This window comes from Saccostrea echinata, unplaced genomic scaffold, assembly GCF_033153115.1.
Source record: "Saccostrea echinata isolate AGI-Se365-2 ecotype Australia unplaced genomic scaffold, CSIRO_AGI_Sech_v1 ptg000001l, whole genome shotgun sequence".
In the NCBI taxonomy this organism is placed as follows: domain Eukaryota; kingdom Metazoa; phylum Mollusca; class Bivalvia; order Ostreida; family Ostreidae; genus Saccostrea; species Saccostrea echinata.
In genome coordinates, this window is record NW_026889750.1 from 49500246 (window position 1) to 49517448 (window position 17203).

Here is a 17203-nt window from a genome sequence, read left to right on the forward strand (position 1 = left end):
GTTATTTCCGAGCTTATAACCCCAGAAGAAATTATTTAAGATACACCACTATTTCAAATACTAAAAAATAGAGAAAGACAGCTAAAAATATTTTTAAAACTTTCCTTTTAAACTTGAAGCATGAAATTTGTCCTAAGACTTGTCTTAAACTTAACACAGTTTTGTGAATCTTATGATTGTCGTAAGCTAGACTTTAAGATGATCTTCAGGGGATGTTTACTCCTTTATTGCACCTGATCCCACCTCTGATGTTTTTAGAGGTCCGTGTTTGATCTGCTCCAACTTTGTGTTGTTTGAGTACTATTCGTTATCTCCATATTTTGTGTAGTATAAATGTGTATAAGGAAGTAAGTAGGATTGATTTCTACGGAGAAGTAAGTTCGATTAATATCTGTAGAAATGATACCTACAGAGAAATAAGGAGTGATATCTACAGAGAAGTATGTAAGATTGAAGTCTACAGAGAAGTAAGTAGGATTGATGTCTACAGAGAAGTAAGTAGGATTGATGTCTACAAAGAAGTAAGTAGAGATGATGTCTACAGAGAAGTAAGTAGAGATGATGGTCTAATGAGAAGTAAGTAGAGATGGTGGTCTAATGAGAAGTAAGTAGACGTGATGTCTACAAAGAAGTAAGAAGAAGTGTTCGTTATCTTCATATTTCATGATCTTACGATATGTCTTAACACGAATCTTTACGATAGTTTTGTGAAACACAGCCATTGACTAATATGTTACCTCAAAGGGATTCAGTCCAAATATCCAGCCTAGGCCGAATCTCAGACCCTTATGGTCATTACAGATATCATTTTCTATTTAATCATTTAATTCTTTAGTGCACAATAAAAATATCAACAAGTCAATAAATGTACAGAATTGTTCCTACATGTCTTGAACAAAAACTAAACTTGCAAAGCATAAGTTTTAATGCAAATTCAAAAAAATTTTGCCTTTTAAAACAATATCAGCCAAAAAAGAGCTCATAAAACAATTAATTTTCACCAAAAAAGTATTGTTAACCTCTCTCTCTCTCTCTCTCTCTCTCTCTCTTGTTCGCTGTTCAAGGATTCTAAATAAGTACGTAAATGAATAGAGATGTTTTCTTAAATATTTCCATACAGAATTTTTTTTTTCATTTAACCATTTTTGTTTTCTCGTTCTTACGCGTACAGATGCTCTACGTCATCCAACGAGTAAACGTTACCAGCACTACGCCCCTTTTTCTTCGGTCCGCCTTTCTGCGCGTATTTGTCGCTAGTTCCATTATCCGCCAAAACATCCGGGTTCTGTTTCATACCCTGAGTCACTTTTACTTTTCCATTGATCCTTATGTGCTTTATGAAGTCTAATGAACATATATATGTACATATTCCCAACACAATAAGAAGCCCCGATATGCCGATTATCCTAGCGCTGGTTCTCGGGTCTTCCTGTGATGTTAGAGATCTTTGATAAGATGACGTGCTTTTCCATTCAATTTTTATTCCGTTTTGAAGCTCTTTAAGGTCATCTAAGCTTGGCAATGTAAAATTGAAATCAGCCGGGTTTACGAATCTTATAGTTTGAATTTCTAGAAATAAAAAACAAATGTTACTCAAACATTGTATGGATATATACGCTTCACTTGAAGATAATAAAACAGTCATAATCAATTGTATCAGCAAATTAAAAAAATAACAGAACCAGTCTCTTGGACACTTAAGATTTTTTATTAGGGTGGATGAAAAGGGGATATCTGCCATAACAGTAAGAAAGAGATTATTTATATCCATGTTTGTATTTCTGCATATATATTTTAGAAAGTTGAAAACGTATTTCAAAAAAAAAAATGTAAGGAAAAGGTTTAAAGAAGAGGAGTTAGAAGATTTTGATTTTGATCTGGTGAAAAGATACGAATTTATGTTAAGGCTACCTGAAGCTTTACACTGCATTCAAAACACATACCATTACATTGCTAACTCTGTTTTATTTTGATTTGTAAACTATCTACGGGTATTTAAACAGGATGAAACTATGCCATTCTGTTTGGTAACTAATTGGTAGAGCCCATTCAGCCACCTTTCCAGACCTTTCAGTGATTCAATTTCACAATATAATCATTAGAGCCCCGCCCTAACACTAGAACCCCTGACCCAGGGGTAATGAAATTCACAATTTCGGAAGAGGTAACATTCCTCATCATAACTATGCATTTAGTTTGTTTGCATAATCCCATGCAGGAGCAGAGGAGAAGATTTTTAAAGAAATGTTTTTTCACTATATATTCAACAGAGCTCCACCCTAGCACCAGAACCCCTGACCCTGGGGTCATGAATTTCACAATTTTGAAAGAAGGCCCAATTATTATCACAATCATGCCAACAGTTTGACTGCTTGAAGTCCAGGAGTAAAGAAGATTTTTAAAGATTACATTAATTTTAGTTGTTTTTGGCCCCACCCCTCAGGCCCGAGGGGGGGGGGGGGGGGGCAGGGACCATGAAATTTTTTGTTCCCCATTACCTATAGATGCTATATGCTAAAATTGGTTGAAACTGGTTGAGCGGTTTCAGAGAAGAAGCTAAAAATGATCAAATGTTAACGCACATCGCACTACGCACGACGACGGACGAAAACAGATAGCTGAGTAAACGCAGGTGACCTAAAAATCTAAATGAAACGGGAATTATAAGTATTTGTAAATTTTTAATTTACGTTGACAAACTGCTAGTGATCCTGTCCAGCCACCGTTTTCATCACACATGCGCGTAGCGTTTCCGGAAGCTATGGCATATCCTGGATTGCAAACTGTTACTGCATAGTTTAAGTACTCCAATCCTTGATAATACACTCTTCCATCCGTAACATTGGCAAAATACGTACATTTCTTAACTAAAAAAATAATACACCAGTAAATAAAATGTTATTTCTAATAAATTTCACAATAATCATTGCCATAGTTATTGAAATTTGTCTTGACATTTTGACAATGAATATCAATTCACCATATCTTACTTTCACAGGAAGGTGCTGTATTACTCCAGTTGCCATGTTGTGTACATTCAACTCGCAGACTTCCGGTCACTAGTCCGTAACCTTGGTAACAAGTGTAGGTTTGGACGGATGTAAATTCCTGATTCCCAACGTCACTGTTAGCGTGATCCAAAACTGCATTCTGTGGTGTTCCAGGGTCGCCACAATTTAACTCTGAAGTGAAGGGAAAATGTAACTAAAGATGTTAATCTCCCAAGGGTACCTGAGAACCACAATCAAATGTAGCAAAAGAAATTATTTATTGATAAGTCAAGTTTAAATATATTGATAGCGGTATGTCCTTTGATGATAGAGATATTTGCTAGCATATATATTTAAAAATTGATCGTAACGTGGTTTCAAAAACATACATCAAGTACATTTAATAGACAAACTTCACAGATAAAAATGATTTCCAGACAATAGCTAACAAAGTGAGCACTTTTAATGTTGCCATGTTGATAACCTGCTGCTAAACGAAAAGAGCGCAAAGTTGATGTCGCTCAATAAACTTACTGCTACAGGTGAGTGGAGGTTGCCAGACTCCATTTGCTGTACATTCCCGATATGCCACTGTCCGGTATTTACCGGAGTTAGGGTGGTAGTAATTGTAGCCCGGATGGCATTGATACTTTACTTTGTCCTTATAAGCCGTACCAGAAAATTCCATGTCTGCGTTTGTACCACTTCCGGGAGAACCACACTGAACCTCTATGTTACAATGTAAACAGCGTCAAAGTTATGTATAAACAGGATATAGAAATTAGTGAAAATTTTGCAAAGAATCTGACATTCAAAACATTCATAATATTTTGTCACAAATTCACTGAAAAATTGTGTTTTGGGTTATCAACAAGAAATGAAGCAAAAGTGTACTGGGGAAATAGAAATGCCATCGAGAGATAATTTAGCAACAAATAGCAACCCTCGATCTCGAAAGAAGTAAGAATTTTTATGTTCTATTTGAATCATAAGAAGAATGTACTTTTGCAGTTGAGAGCTGTTCCGTTCCAGAAACCAGTGGTTTGACAAAGTATGGCCGTGTCTCCAGAGTCGTATTCATGTCCAGTGTTACAAGAGAACGTGGCTACCACCCCATACGTATTACCGAAGTTTGTCTGATAAGCGTTAACAGGTGGCGGGTTTGGGCTACCACAGCTCACTGTCAGAAAAATAGTTAGAAGGTTAACATAGATTGTTTCTTCTTGTTTGTGAATTAGTCCAGCAATATGTTTGATATATTTGTATATAACCAATAAGCAGCTATAGTTTTGGGGATTGAGAATCAAGAATACTAACATCACAGGATAAAACTACATGACTTGTATGCCATTCAGTTAACTGAAAGTTTACTGAAAGGTGTCTATATATACATATACAAGGCAGAGCTTTGTCATTCAGTTAACTGAAAGGTAACGGAAAATTTACTGAAAGGTGACTAATTGGCAGAGTTCTGCCATTCAGTAACCTTTCCTGACCTTTCAGTGAACACTCAGTTAACCGAATGGTGACCGAATCGTGCAGTTTCTTCCTGTGATTACTGTTTCTAAAGTAATCACTTTGTGAGTCGGGTAAACTAAGTTGTTCTGTCTTTTAATTGCACATAAACTCAGACTCACTGGAGAACAAAACTGGTTGTTACATGTTGACATGTAATCATTATATTATTAGAAAGAAACATGGAATGAATTTGAGGTTATTTAGTAATGGAAAAATTTGGGTGACAAAAAATCACTTTGTGAATCGGGTAACTTACAGGCGCATTCCAAAGATGTTCCACTCCATGTTGCATTAGCTTGGCAGGTTCTCACAGTGTCCCCAGAGAGAATATCGTGACCAGGGTTACACACGTAAGTAACGTTCTCCCCGAACCATTTATTGTATGTTCCGTTATAGTTCCCGAGAATGGCAGGCTCCGCATCCGGACAAGGAATTGCTAAACGATGAAAATATAACAATTTAATTAACTTTCATATCAGTGTTAACTCATCTTACTCAAAATCGACTGATGAAGTTTTAGTTAAGCAAACACCACCAAAGTTCAGACGACATCAAATTATTTCCAATTTTTGGTTAAATATTTGATAGTAAGATTCAGAATATTACACTGGCATGGTTCATTATGTGGAATCTGAAAAAGTCTGCAAGTTTTTTTTTTTTTGTTTTTTTTTTTGTTTGATACATGAGAGGTATTATTAAGAGGTACATAAAAACTTAACGATAACTCCATGAACTCTGTTAAGTAATTTGGATGAATCAAAGTCCTGGAGTTCTATAGATTTTACATACGGGTACAGGTGAAGGGCGTTCCACTCCATGTGGCGTCGGCCTGGCATGATCTGTTTTGGGAACCTGAACTATATTCGTACCCCTTCATACAAGAAAACGTGGCCCATTCCATATACTTGTAGGTTTTATCTTCATATTCAGCCATTATTGCGTCAACTCCAAATATAAACACAGGACAAGCCACAGCTGGAACAAATAAAACACGTGTCACAACCACTCCAATTATTCATCATAAGTCCAACCGTTATGACTTATCATAACAAAGAGTATAACATTGCAGCATATCAAACAGTCCATTTTCTGCAAAATACTTCTAGAAAGAATTTCAGGGGAAATATATTTAGTTAAAGTAAAATATTATATCTGTGCACACAAATGTCGTCTTATAGCAAAAGACCATTGAAATGTAATCCATTTGACCAATTTATTGCTTGAAACAAAGAATTTATCCTATATTTGCTCTTCTTTGCAGTGTTTATGGGTCTTTTTGTTTTCAGAAGTATCACAATGATACTCAAAGTTCCTTCTACACTAATTACCAATTACCCGGTAGATTGTGGAGTTTTATAGATAATCGATACTTGATATACATGATATACATGAAGTTTGTAAATTACCTGTACTATTTTATCTCAATACTTACGCACTGTACAGTACTGTCCCTCAAAACCTGTTCCTCCGCAGTCACAAAAAGGTCCAGCGGATGTACCAGCACACCCTTTCTCCCCACAGGGAGGTTCTATATACATAGATAACAATGTGTTTATATTCCAATATCATAATATCGAAGCATTTAACTAATACAAACTGTAAACGTTTGCAACATTTAGGATATTTCAATATAACACAGTAAGCAAGTACCGGTATAAGGAAATTTCCTTTATTTTCCAAAATTTCAAATTAACTTTTTTTTTTTATTGAAACAGATTAAAAATCATGCATTAAAATATTCACATCCTAGAGAAAAAAGAAAATTTTCAAAACCCTTTATGAAATTCTACCTTCTACATTTGCTTGGATGAATTTAACATATATATCGGGGGAGATGGAGCAGTCTGACACACCGTCCCGCGCATTATCTGACCATTTCCCGCCGACCAAGGTTCCGCAGCCGTTAGCGAGGGATGGTCTCCAAATGAACACGTAACTATCATCATACGCGAAGAATGAGGACCCATAATTCCCAGTCAAACCGGAACCATCTGTCATGGCTGTTCCCGACAAGGGAAACGACAGTCCGTAATTATTTACATCTCGAGAAGCTGCCTATAAATTAAGAAATACTGGTATATAAAAAAAGTATAAAAAGTAAAACAGAGGCATAAAAATCATGTATCATTTTTTAAATGATAAGAAAATAAATGATTTGTGTGTACTTACAGTTTTGTCAATATTTTTCACGTTTTAAAGTTCCTTACAGATCTATTGAACAAGGTTTCGAAATGTGAAATATGTAGACATTCCAATGTAGTCAAAATCATTGTCACCAGACTTAATATGTTATAGTATGTAAAACATTGTCGATAATTAAAGCAGTGGGGCTGTGTTCATTGGCCTTATGTTTACTGAACAGTTTTTTTTCTCAATTTTTTTGAATTACTAGTATTGAATTATACCAGAAACATTTAGAATGCATTTATGTCCTTTCTGTAAAGCATCGCAAAGTATTTACATTATTTTCGTATATATTTATATGAATTTTCACTTTTGTTTAATGGCCAGAGGAAGAAATCTATCTGGATACAGTAACTGTTGTTAGAAGACCTTGCTCTGTTATTTATTAACTTATCCCGCTTAACTTAAAGCTGCATATGGTGTTAACATCTCCCAACTTATTCGATAATCAAGAGCATGCTCCGAGTACGACCAATTTTTAAACCGAGGCACGTTATTGACAGACAAGCTGATGTTACAGGGATTTCCACAACCTCGTTTAAAGTCAGCATTTCATAAAAATTATGGTGGTTATAATGACCTTGTTAGCAAATATAACCTATCATTGGGTCGTATTTTGGCTTATTTCATATCAATTGTTATACTTTGTTTAATACTGATTTTCACCACAGAATGTTCTGCATACCTAATCAATATATAGTGCTCACGGCTGGAGTGACACCGGTTAAAAAGGGATGTTTACTTCTCCAAGGCACCTGATCCCACAATTCCAGGGGTCCGTGTTTTATGCCCTCCTCAAAGAATTGTATTGTTCATAGATTTTTTTGAGATCGATCACTGTTCGTTATCTTCACCTTTTTCATTAGTCAACAAAAACTAGAGGTATCGGGTTATTAAGGATCATAAGAGCGGCGCCTGGATAGAAGTCATATCACCAACGACCATTCTCAGCATTGTTTTGAAGCTAAATAGCCCGATACAGGAAATAGCAGACAACCAAAATGAACACCGTTAAATTGCTAAAAATGCAATAAAGAAGGCCACATTAAAGTAGCTTTCCCAAGTAGTTGAAGATCCTATAAGTGTAAACACGAGGAGTCAAAAGAGAGAAAGGATATAATCAGACCAGTACGAGGTAAACAGGTGCCAAATAGAGTTGAGGTTGATTCTCAGTTAACGATACATTTGTCTGCATAGATATACATCCAAGTTTTAAGCTGAAAACGGGAAACACTGAAATAGTCAAACATACATTTTGTATCATAGCCTTTCATAACCAGAACATACAAATGCTGACTGACGTTTTTCATACAAATTGTTAGGCCATTATTTACACACTGAATTGTCGACGGATTTTTCTGTTATTTCCCGATCATGACAAGGAGCACGCAGCGGGTGTGACCAGTCGGCAGGGGATGCTCACTCCTCCATGGCACCTGATCCCACCTCTGATGTTTGGAGGTCCGTGTTTGCTCTGCTCCTATTTTGTATTGTTTGATGGACTTTTGAGCCTGATACTGTTCGTTATCTTCATATATTTCATTCATACACTTAGAAATAAACTCCTCCAATACTTAGCCATCCATTCATTTATTCTCATCATTTCAAGAAAGAAAAGTGACTTTACGTCATTTCCGTCACCTTACCAGTTATGTGTCTGAAGTCCTGTCACAAATGTTTGATTGGCAAAAGGGAAAATTTTAGCTTATCCGAGTTGAATCTAACATTGAACTTATGCAGAAATTTTGTTACCAGCCAAAAATTATTTTCGGTTCTGAATTGTGTCAAGTACTATAGACATTGCCTTCATGGTAAAAAGCGTATAGTTCTCTCAGATCATATATCAGTAACATGACTCTTAATGTTTACCAAAATCCCAAAGAAAAAAAATTGGTATTTGAGTTGGAAATTCTGAGTACATACTAGTACAACCTGTAAATAAAACAACGACCAACCAGTATTAGTGAGTGACCAAGGATGTACATTAAGATGTTTATGGTCACCGTTGAACAGCCTGGTCATTGAAAATGACATTCTGAACGGACAGTTTGTAGAAGTAGGGTATAAAGAGTGCAAAAGAAACCATTCTAGTGACAGAGTTCTTGTTTGGTTGTTTATCGTCTACTATTTCCTGTAAGTTGAATTTGAAAAAAGAAGCTGGGGATACTCAACTGGGAAATATGAAGTATGAAATGGACGTTTCACATACTTTAATTCAACATACATTCTGATAAACGTGATAACTTTTCTATCGTCAACTTCTCTTACATGTATTTATGTAGCAATATATCATTATCACCTGCATATGGAGTTTATGTCTTCCAGTTGATTTCGATTATTAAGAACATGCTCTACATACGAACAATTTCTGAAACAAGGCAAGCTATTAACAATGAGGCAAGCTGTTGACAATAAGCTGATGAAACAAGGATATCAACACTTTAATTTAAGTCAGCACTTCGCAAATACTATGGTCAATACAATGACCCTGTCAACAAATACAATCTACAATGCTGACTGACGATTTTCATAGGAATTGTTTTTAACACACTGAATTGTCTACGGATTTTTCCGTTTACCCGATCATGACAAGGGGCACCGGGAGGGGAGTGATCGGTCGACAGGGGAAGCTTACTCCAACATGGCACCTGATACCACCTCTGATGTTTTTAGAGGTCTGAGTTTGATCTGTTCCAAATTTGTATTGTTTTAATGGACTTTTAAGCTTGATTCTGTTCATGTTTCATTAATCATGTGGTCATATGGTTCAGGAGGGAGGCGGTATACCCTAAAATATCGTGAATATGCCACGTGATAGTGTAGAATGGCAGGACAGAAGAAATTCAATTAATGTTACTGTAGTTACAGTGGACGTATAAAAATGAGTACCTACCTCTAAATATTTGCTACATTATTTATTCAACCACTTGGTTTCGGTTATTTTGTGCGTGTTGTCACTAAGTTGATTGCTATCTGTGCTTTTTTTTCTATAAATATCGCTTACATGGACCAAAAGTATAATGGATTGATTGGAGGGAGTGTATGTCAGCTGCTGAGAGGTTGGATTGGTAGTTCCAGGGTAGAGTACCGTCTTCAGCCCCGGATCATTTTCCAGTTCCATGAAACTCCACGAGTAGACCCTGACTGTTCCGTTAATGTACTCTATGTTACCAGCACTTCCCCATCCTACTCCATTAAATATTTTTCCTGTAAAGAAATTGATTCAAATTAACACAAACTTTTACAATCGATAACTATACCTTCCAGTGTCTTTCAGTAAGTTGTTAAAATTACAAAACTGTCCTCATAAAAACAAAATACAAATGAAGTTAAGAAATTTAATAAAAATAAATGTCAAAGAAGCTGCTCTACAGAGACAAAATGAAAGTAGAAACAAAAAAAATGTTATTTTATTCACGTACGAAAAATAATTTAGAATTTAATCATCTTTTGTATAAATTATCTGCAGGTCAGAACTTTCAATTATTTTCATTGGATACCCATACTGACCGTTGCTAGGTGTTCTGATGTATACTTTCTGTACATCGTACACATATTGCACCCCTCCAACGTTAGATCCGCCCGTGAAGGAAACCGTACCTAAAATTAGAATATAAATTGATAAAATAAATAAAGAATCATCTCTCTGGAATTTCGAGATAACGAACAGTCCATTTAATGCAATGCTAAAAGAGGTTTTCGAAATCGTAAAGTAGACCATGTGTACCTTGTGCGTCCATTATCCATCCATCATCAAAGAACACTTTGGCAAGGATTAGATCTGGAGATACACCAACCGATATCTTATAATAATTCTCTGTTCCAAAATAGAAATAATTTATGAATGTAATGTTACATAGCAAACCTTTCTTTGATGTATGGATATGTGAATAAATAATATATTCACAACCTCCACCAAGGTCCAAATTTGGAGTCCTTCCAATCTAAAACATCATGACATTGCTTCCTTTCTTTGAAAGTAAAAGTATAATTTACAGTTTATTCCGAAACAACTCAGTCTCCCTGCAGTTTTTTTTAAATAAATAAGTACCTGTATCTTTGTTACTGATTGGATAAGCAGCAGAAATAGTCGATGGTTTGGCGAATGTACATGTTTTCCAAGCGCGTACTTTTACTTCACCGGTAAGGATCACTCCACTTGATGTTGATGGTCCAGCAAAGCCGTTATCACCTAAAAGTAGGACCATAATCGTTTTATTCTCACTTAATTTGCATGCACACACAGACGCACGTGATGAGAGAGAGAGAGAGAGAGAGAGAGAGAGAGAGAGAGAGGACTTACCAAAGTATGCCACACCTCCAGGACAAGGTGATGTACAGGTACTTGGTCCTGGGGCCATTATTTTAACAGAGTTTGAATTATAAAGGTATATTATTCCCCCGAATGGCTTTGAAGGATCCGGGCCGGTTTGTCCAGAACCAGTGGCAAGAAATGTAATGTATCCGTGAACAGGATGGTTAACTCGCACCTGAACGTCAATTTTCATTGGCATCTCTCCCAGATTATGATGAATAAGTACCTCTGGGTTTGAATATGCCGTAATGGAATGCCAAGAACTGATAAAATCTGCTGGACTTAAGCCATACGTTGTCACAGCTTCAAAATAGACAAAACAAGGTTTTCATCAAACACAATTATGAAATATATAGCTACTTATAATAATTCGTTTTTTTTTTTTATTATCTTGAAAAATGAAAATCATGTTCATTTTAATATATACTTTATCCCGATTAAAAAAACTGTAATTATCCCGTAAACAATGACCATTCAAGATCAAGTTTAATTATGACACGAAAACAAACCAACACTTTCAATACAATTCTTGTTATGCCTTGTATTACTATATCGATTTTCAACAAAGAATTTGTCTTACTAACAAGAGGCAAAGAGTTATTATGTTATTAATACAAATACCCGTATACATGTATTTTGAAATCTTAACTTTTAACTTGTAAGTTTAAAATACTGTGCATTTTCGTAATAATTATGAAATTAAAATTATGTGTTTCGTCGTGAGTTAAAAAAATGTGAATACATGCTGTTATGAAACACACAAATGAAAATCAAATACTCATTTTTTTCTGAGTTGAGTTTATAGACCACCATGGATGCTTGTGTTTTTTTTTCAATGAAATATATATGTATCATTTAGTATTGTTTTATACGGGGATACTACATGTACAGTGATTCGAGTCATTGGCGGAAGGAAGAAAAGATATGTAAAATAATTTAGTTTTTAATTGCTGAAAAGTGAAAATTATATCCTTCTTCTTTTCATGACTGAATAAAGACTTCATACCAAAATATGTGCATTTTGTTAAGGTGACGATGTAAACAATTATAGCATGGAGTCAGGTATTCAAGAGCTCTTCTAATAAAAATGATACAAATTGTAATTGTTAATTTAGTAGACTTGATTACAAATTGTAATTGTTAATTTAGTAGACTTGATTACAACTTTTTTGTATAAAAATGGTTAAATTCTTAATAGAACTTTGTAGCACATTTAATGAATTTTATGTAAATGTGGCAAGTGAAATAGAGAAAGATGTTTTTGAGCGTAATCACTGTATTCAAGTGCTATCAGGGAAAATGTTGCTCCTACTCAGAAACTAATAAAGTGTATAAGCTGTTGAAAATAACTGAACCCATGGCGTGGTAAAATATCTGCTTAGGTTCTTAAAAGTTGAATACCCTTTTTGATAAAAATATTATATGTGGCAGCTATTTTGATGAACCTCTCTAAATTTTTTACTTCTGCCACTTAATTCTATATGGATGTGGCAGCTATTTTGATGGACCTCTTCAACGTTTCTGATGCCTGATACATGATATACTTTATTTAACTTAATGGATGTTGCAGATATTTTGATGGGCCTCTTTATAGTTTTGATCATGCCACATAATATACGTTAATTTAATGGATGTGGCAGATATTTTGATTGACCTCTCAGGGTTCTCCACATTTGAAAATTTAACCATGGAGGAAGCTGCGCAAAGGCTAAATGGGACCAAAAATATGAAAACGTGTTAGACTTCCTAACCTTCATTAATCAAAGATTTTACAATTTTTAAACTTAACCACTGCAACACCACCAAATAACCAACACTTTTAAAAGCTGAAAAAAATATAATTAAATTGAAATAAAAATGATTATTTATCTTACTTCACAAATGTACCAAAATTTGCCCAAAACTGTAGTTACCTTTTAAAGGAATTTAAAGAAGAACTCTTGATACAGTAACCATGGCAATTTTATTCAGAAACTAATAATTATAAGAATTGTTGTAGCCTGTTGTATGAAATGTTTGGTTTAAATATGACTAAATCTGATGAATGGGTAGTATTTCATTTCAGTTAACACACAAACGAACATTTGGACCAGTGTCCCTCTAAATGTTCTGTTTTTCTAGATATTGCATTTTTCGCCGAGTTTACTCCTTTGTTTACTTCTCCACGTGTCCCAGTGCTAAAAATAGCCCCACGCGACGTTTCATAAAAACGGTAAGTAACTCTAAAACTAAGATGGCGATAGACACTTATGTACATTTTATCACTCAGAAAGATAATATAGTTAAAACTTTAAAAACAGACCATGGGAAATTGATTATATACAGAGGAATATGAAATTTTGAAAGTATTTTTTATCTGGCACAGAAACTTGAAGCGCATGCATGACAATTATCATGCTTGTACTCGTAATTGTCATCTTTCATAAACCCGTTATCTATTAATCATGTAGTGAACATGTTGAAGTCCCTTAAATTATTTACATAATTTTATGTACAGGATAATTAACTCTCAAAATATGGACCATCAGCTGATTGACTCTCTATTGTCACGCTTCACAGCATAGTCGCCGATTAACGACAGTGTTTGTTTTAGCACGACCCGGCTTTCGATCGAGGAGGTGCATGGCAGTCATAGTATAAACACAATTAACTACTCAAGTCATTAAAAAGTAGGTGTCAGGACTGAAATGCAATAAAATTTAATCATGGCGGCTGCCGATTTTAACCATGGCGCAGCTCGTTTAACCATGGCGCACATAAATTTAACCATGGCGGGCCGCCATGGTAAAACCCCTTGTGGAGGACCCTGCCTCTTTAGAGTCTTTGACTCCTGTCAAAAGATTAATTTTATTTTGATGGACGTGGCAGCCATTTTGCTGAACCTCTTTAAAGTCTTTGAATCCTGTCACATGATAAACTTTAATTTAATGGACGAGGCAGCTATTTTGATGGACCTCTTCAGGGTTTTGGACTCCTGCCACATGATATACTACATGTATTAAGTAAGGTCAGAGCTGATGATATATCTCTGTCTTTGTTTTAGCTAGTTACTTGTCTAAGCGTCTTCAGCAAATGAAACTTTTAAACAACTGGTGTGCCACAAGTTCTACACTGAGATCATTACTTGTCAATGCATAATGGAGATAACGAACAGTATTCAGACTCAGAGTCCATTTAACCAATAAAAATACAAATACAATACAAATACATTTAACCAGTAGCAAACACTGATCTCCAATAACATCAGAGGTGGGATTAGGTGTCATGGAGAAGTGAGAATCCCCTGCCGACCGGTCACACCCGCAGTGTGCCCCTTGTCATGATCGGGAACAACGGACTAATTCGTCGACAATTCAGTGTGTAAATAATGGCCTAACAATTAGTATGAAAAAAGTCAGTCAGCATTTGACTTAATGATAGGTTGTTTTTGCTCACAAGGTCATTGTATCGACCAAAAAACTATGAAAATAATGACTTCAAATGAGATATTCTTGTTTCATCAAGTTGTTTGTCAATAGCTTGCCTCGTTTTAGAAATTGTTCTTCATGTATTAAGTTTCTTTTTTATTCCATAAAGAATGCTTTATTACTTTAACATTTCGTAACTATTTATAAAGGAAACAAAATCATCATGTTCCAGATCTTTATTCCGTTATATTTTGTAACTCTATATATATAGTGCTGCATGTTGTATTGTTTTAATGTGTTTATATTAGACTGTTTTGTATCTGCTATTATATGTCAGTTAGAAGAGGGTTCTCTTACAAAAAAGTACTATAGTTAACCATAGTTTACCCAGGGTTCTCCATCATTTGAAATTTTACTGTGTTGCAGACTTTACATGAATCACTAATATTCGCGGCATTTTCGCGATCAAATTTGCAACTGAACCACTATTCATTTTAATTAAAAAAGCATAATTATACACTATTTTTGTTAATCACTTATTCGTTACACAAATAGCATATTAATAAAAAAAAAATAAATTGATGGATATTTAAAACAATTAGAATGTATCCTTATAAAAATGTACAAACAATGTACTACATGTATAAGACAAACCAACTGTAACCCCCCTCCCCCACTCACACACACACACAACTTAAAAAATAAGTCGACACAGTAAAACAGCTCATGGAGAACCCTGGTTTACTAAAATGTACTATAGTTAAATACTTTGTAAATACTAATATATAAATAGTAAATACTTTGATACTTTGATTTATTTTGAAACTTTACTTTAGAACTTTTTCGAAATTTCAAAGCCCAAACTCTCTTAGATTCAATCATAATGATGTAAAATATAGAAATAATATGTAAATATACATGTAATATTTCTATTTTATATAAAAAATGTGCATGTATGAATTGGAAAACTCTAAAATCTAACAATCTGAAATCCATAGTAAAAATATTTTGATTGACTATGGTAAAAGCTTTGATTTACTGTAGTGAAAACTTTGATTCTATAGTAACTATAGTTAACTATAGAATTTTTTTGTCAGGGTATGTTGTATTTTACTGCCATTGTATTTATATATTAGTAATATTTAATATATTTCATATAGAGGTAAAATCATAACATATTTATATTCTTATCGAGGCATATCAATGTGATTCATTTCATTTTAAAATATAGTAAAATAAAAGACACATATTGAACAGTATTTAGTATTTTTACCGATGCAAACGAATGCCCAAGGGAACTTGGAACTTTAAGAAAGTTAAATAACAAAAATCTGAACTTTTTATATGAGAAAGGTGAAGATATCGAACGATGATTGATCTAAAATCTATAAACAATACAAACCTTAGAACAGAACATAAAAACGCATAGATAACTACTTCTTCGATAAAAAAATGGAACTAGAAAATTTTTGTACCCTATGATTGGTCATCAATAAAATTACTTTGTTAAAACTCAATTACTCTCGCGTTAATATTAAAAGGATGCTGGAGTTCCTCGTTGACTTTGGAGACCAGGTCTTTCGACGCAGACTTCTAACAGATAATTTGATGTTAAAGGATTAAAACAACCTCGTTTAAAATCAGCATTTCGTAAATTGTGATTTCGTTATAATGATTTTTTAGCAAATATAAACTAACATTAGGTCGTACTTTTACCGACACATTTATATATTAGTACTGTGCTTTGCATGTACCATGGCTAAATAGTAGTCAAGGTTTGACACGTGGTGCAGTGCATTATGTGTCAAACCCTGACTACTACTAGTATTTAGGCATGGTACATGCAAAGCACAACACTATTGTTATTATTATGCTAACTTTTTATGAAAACTACAATAATTTCCGAATAACTTCCCGTGTGCAGAGGTCTAATCTCATTGATAAATTGTATATACGTTCCATGACTAAGATTTATGCGATTAAGCGTTTTCAATATTCCTTGGACTAAGTTTGTGTATTGATGTGTAAACTGTAATAATAATAAGTACAAATTAAATTTGTATGAATATTTTTTTCCATTTCCCCTATTTAACGGTGATTATTTTTGGGGTCTCTAACATGTAAGTATACATCAATGATGACGTCACGTTGTTCTACATGTACGTCATTTTTTAAAAATGTTTTATGCAGTTAGTTATAATGTACAGATAGGTTCAAAGAATTTTAGTTGAGTAAAGACGGAAAAAGTTAATGAAACTACTTTAGAAAAAAAAAAAATTTCGTTAAGTGTCAAATATCGCCAAACCCCCTAACTCCGTCACTTTCTGGAAACTCTGCGCTGTTTGTAAACGGATGCAATTGTGACGTCATTTTTTTACATGCTGAAAATCTAAAATCAATTGCCAAGAAATTATGACAGTCAAGTTCAAGAAAGCGTCAAAAATAAATAACAATTACACGTGATCTATTGTATCTATCATATTTTATGTGAAATCAGTAAGCACTTTCTCCTTTATGCGCTATTCCATCGATACCTCCGACATGTGCGTTAATATGCTCGGTTTTACATGTCAGTTTTATTTATGAAGGTCTTTGACAAAGGATTAAAAAGACATTCTATATTGAATATTGCTAAAAATATTCTATTTTTCCTCTCAATTTGCCCTAAATACGCTACACGTTGGAGATAAAGTAGCGTGACGTTATTACATATAATATACGTTTTAACGTCATTTTTCTGTTGTTGACACTTTTCTTAAAATACAATTTTATACTATTTTAAATCTTCA

At 34.3% G+C, this 17203-nt stretch overlaps 1 protein-coding gene across 1 annotated transcript in view; it reads right to left on the reverse strand.

Annotated features, from left to right (window-relative positions):
• Positions 1 to 1109: 1109 nt before the first annotated feature.
• Positions 1110 to 17203, reverse strand: part of LOC133198221 (sushi, von Willebrand factor type A, EGF and pentraxin domain-containing protein 1-like) — a 55132-nt gene continuing 39038 nt past the window's right edge. Inside the window, exons 2-15 of the mRNA XM_061334350.1 lie at positions 10996 to 11310; positions 10744 to 10884; positions 10420 to 10509; positions 10203 to 10292; positions 9697 to 9899; positions 6299 to 6563; positions 5941 to 6036; positions 5298 to 5483; positions 4765 to 4944; positions 3994 to 4170; positions 3525 to 3719; positions 2991 to 3182; positions 2691 to 2867; positions 1110 to 1569 (exon numbers count right to left, since the gene is read on the reverse strand). Of these exons, the coding sequence (XP_061190334.1) occupies positions 1160 to 1569; positions 2691 to 2867; positions 2991 to 3182; positions 3525 to 3719; positions 3994 to 4170; positions 4765 to 4944; positions 5298 to 5483; positions 5941 to 6036; positions 6299 to 6563; positions 9697 to 9899; positions 10203 to 10292; positions 10420 to 10509; positions 10744 to 10884; positions 10996 to 11310 (2717 nt within the window). The 3' untranslated portion in view covers positions 1110 to 1159. The remainder of the gene's footprint in view (positions 1570 to 2690; positions 2868 to 2990; positions 3183 to 3524; positions 3720 to 3993; positions 4171 to 4764; positions 4945 to 5297; positions 5484 to 5940; positions 6037 to 6298; positions 6564 to 9696; positions 9900 to 10202; positions 10293 to 10419; positions 10510 to 10743; positions 10885 to 10995; positions 11311 to 17203) is intronic.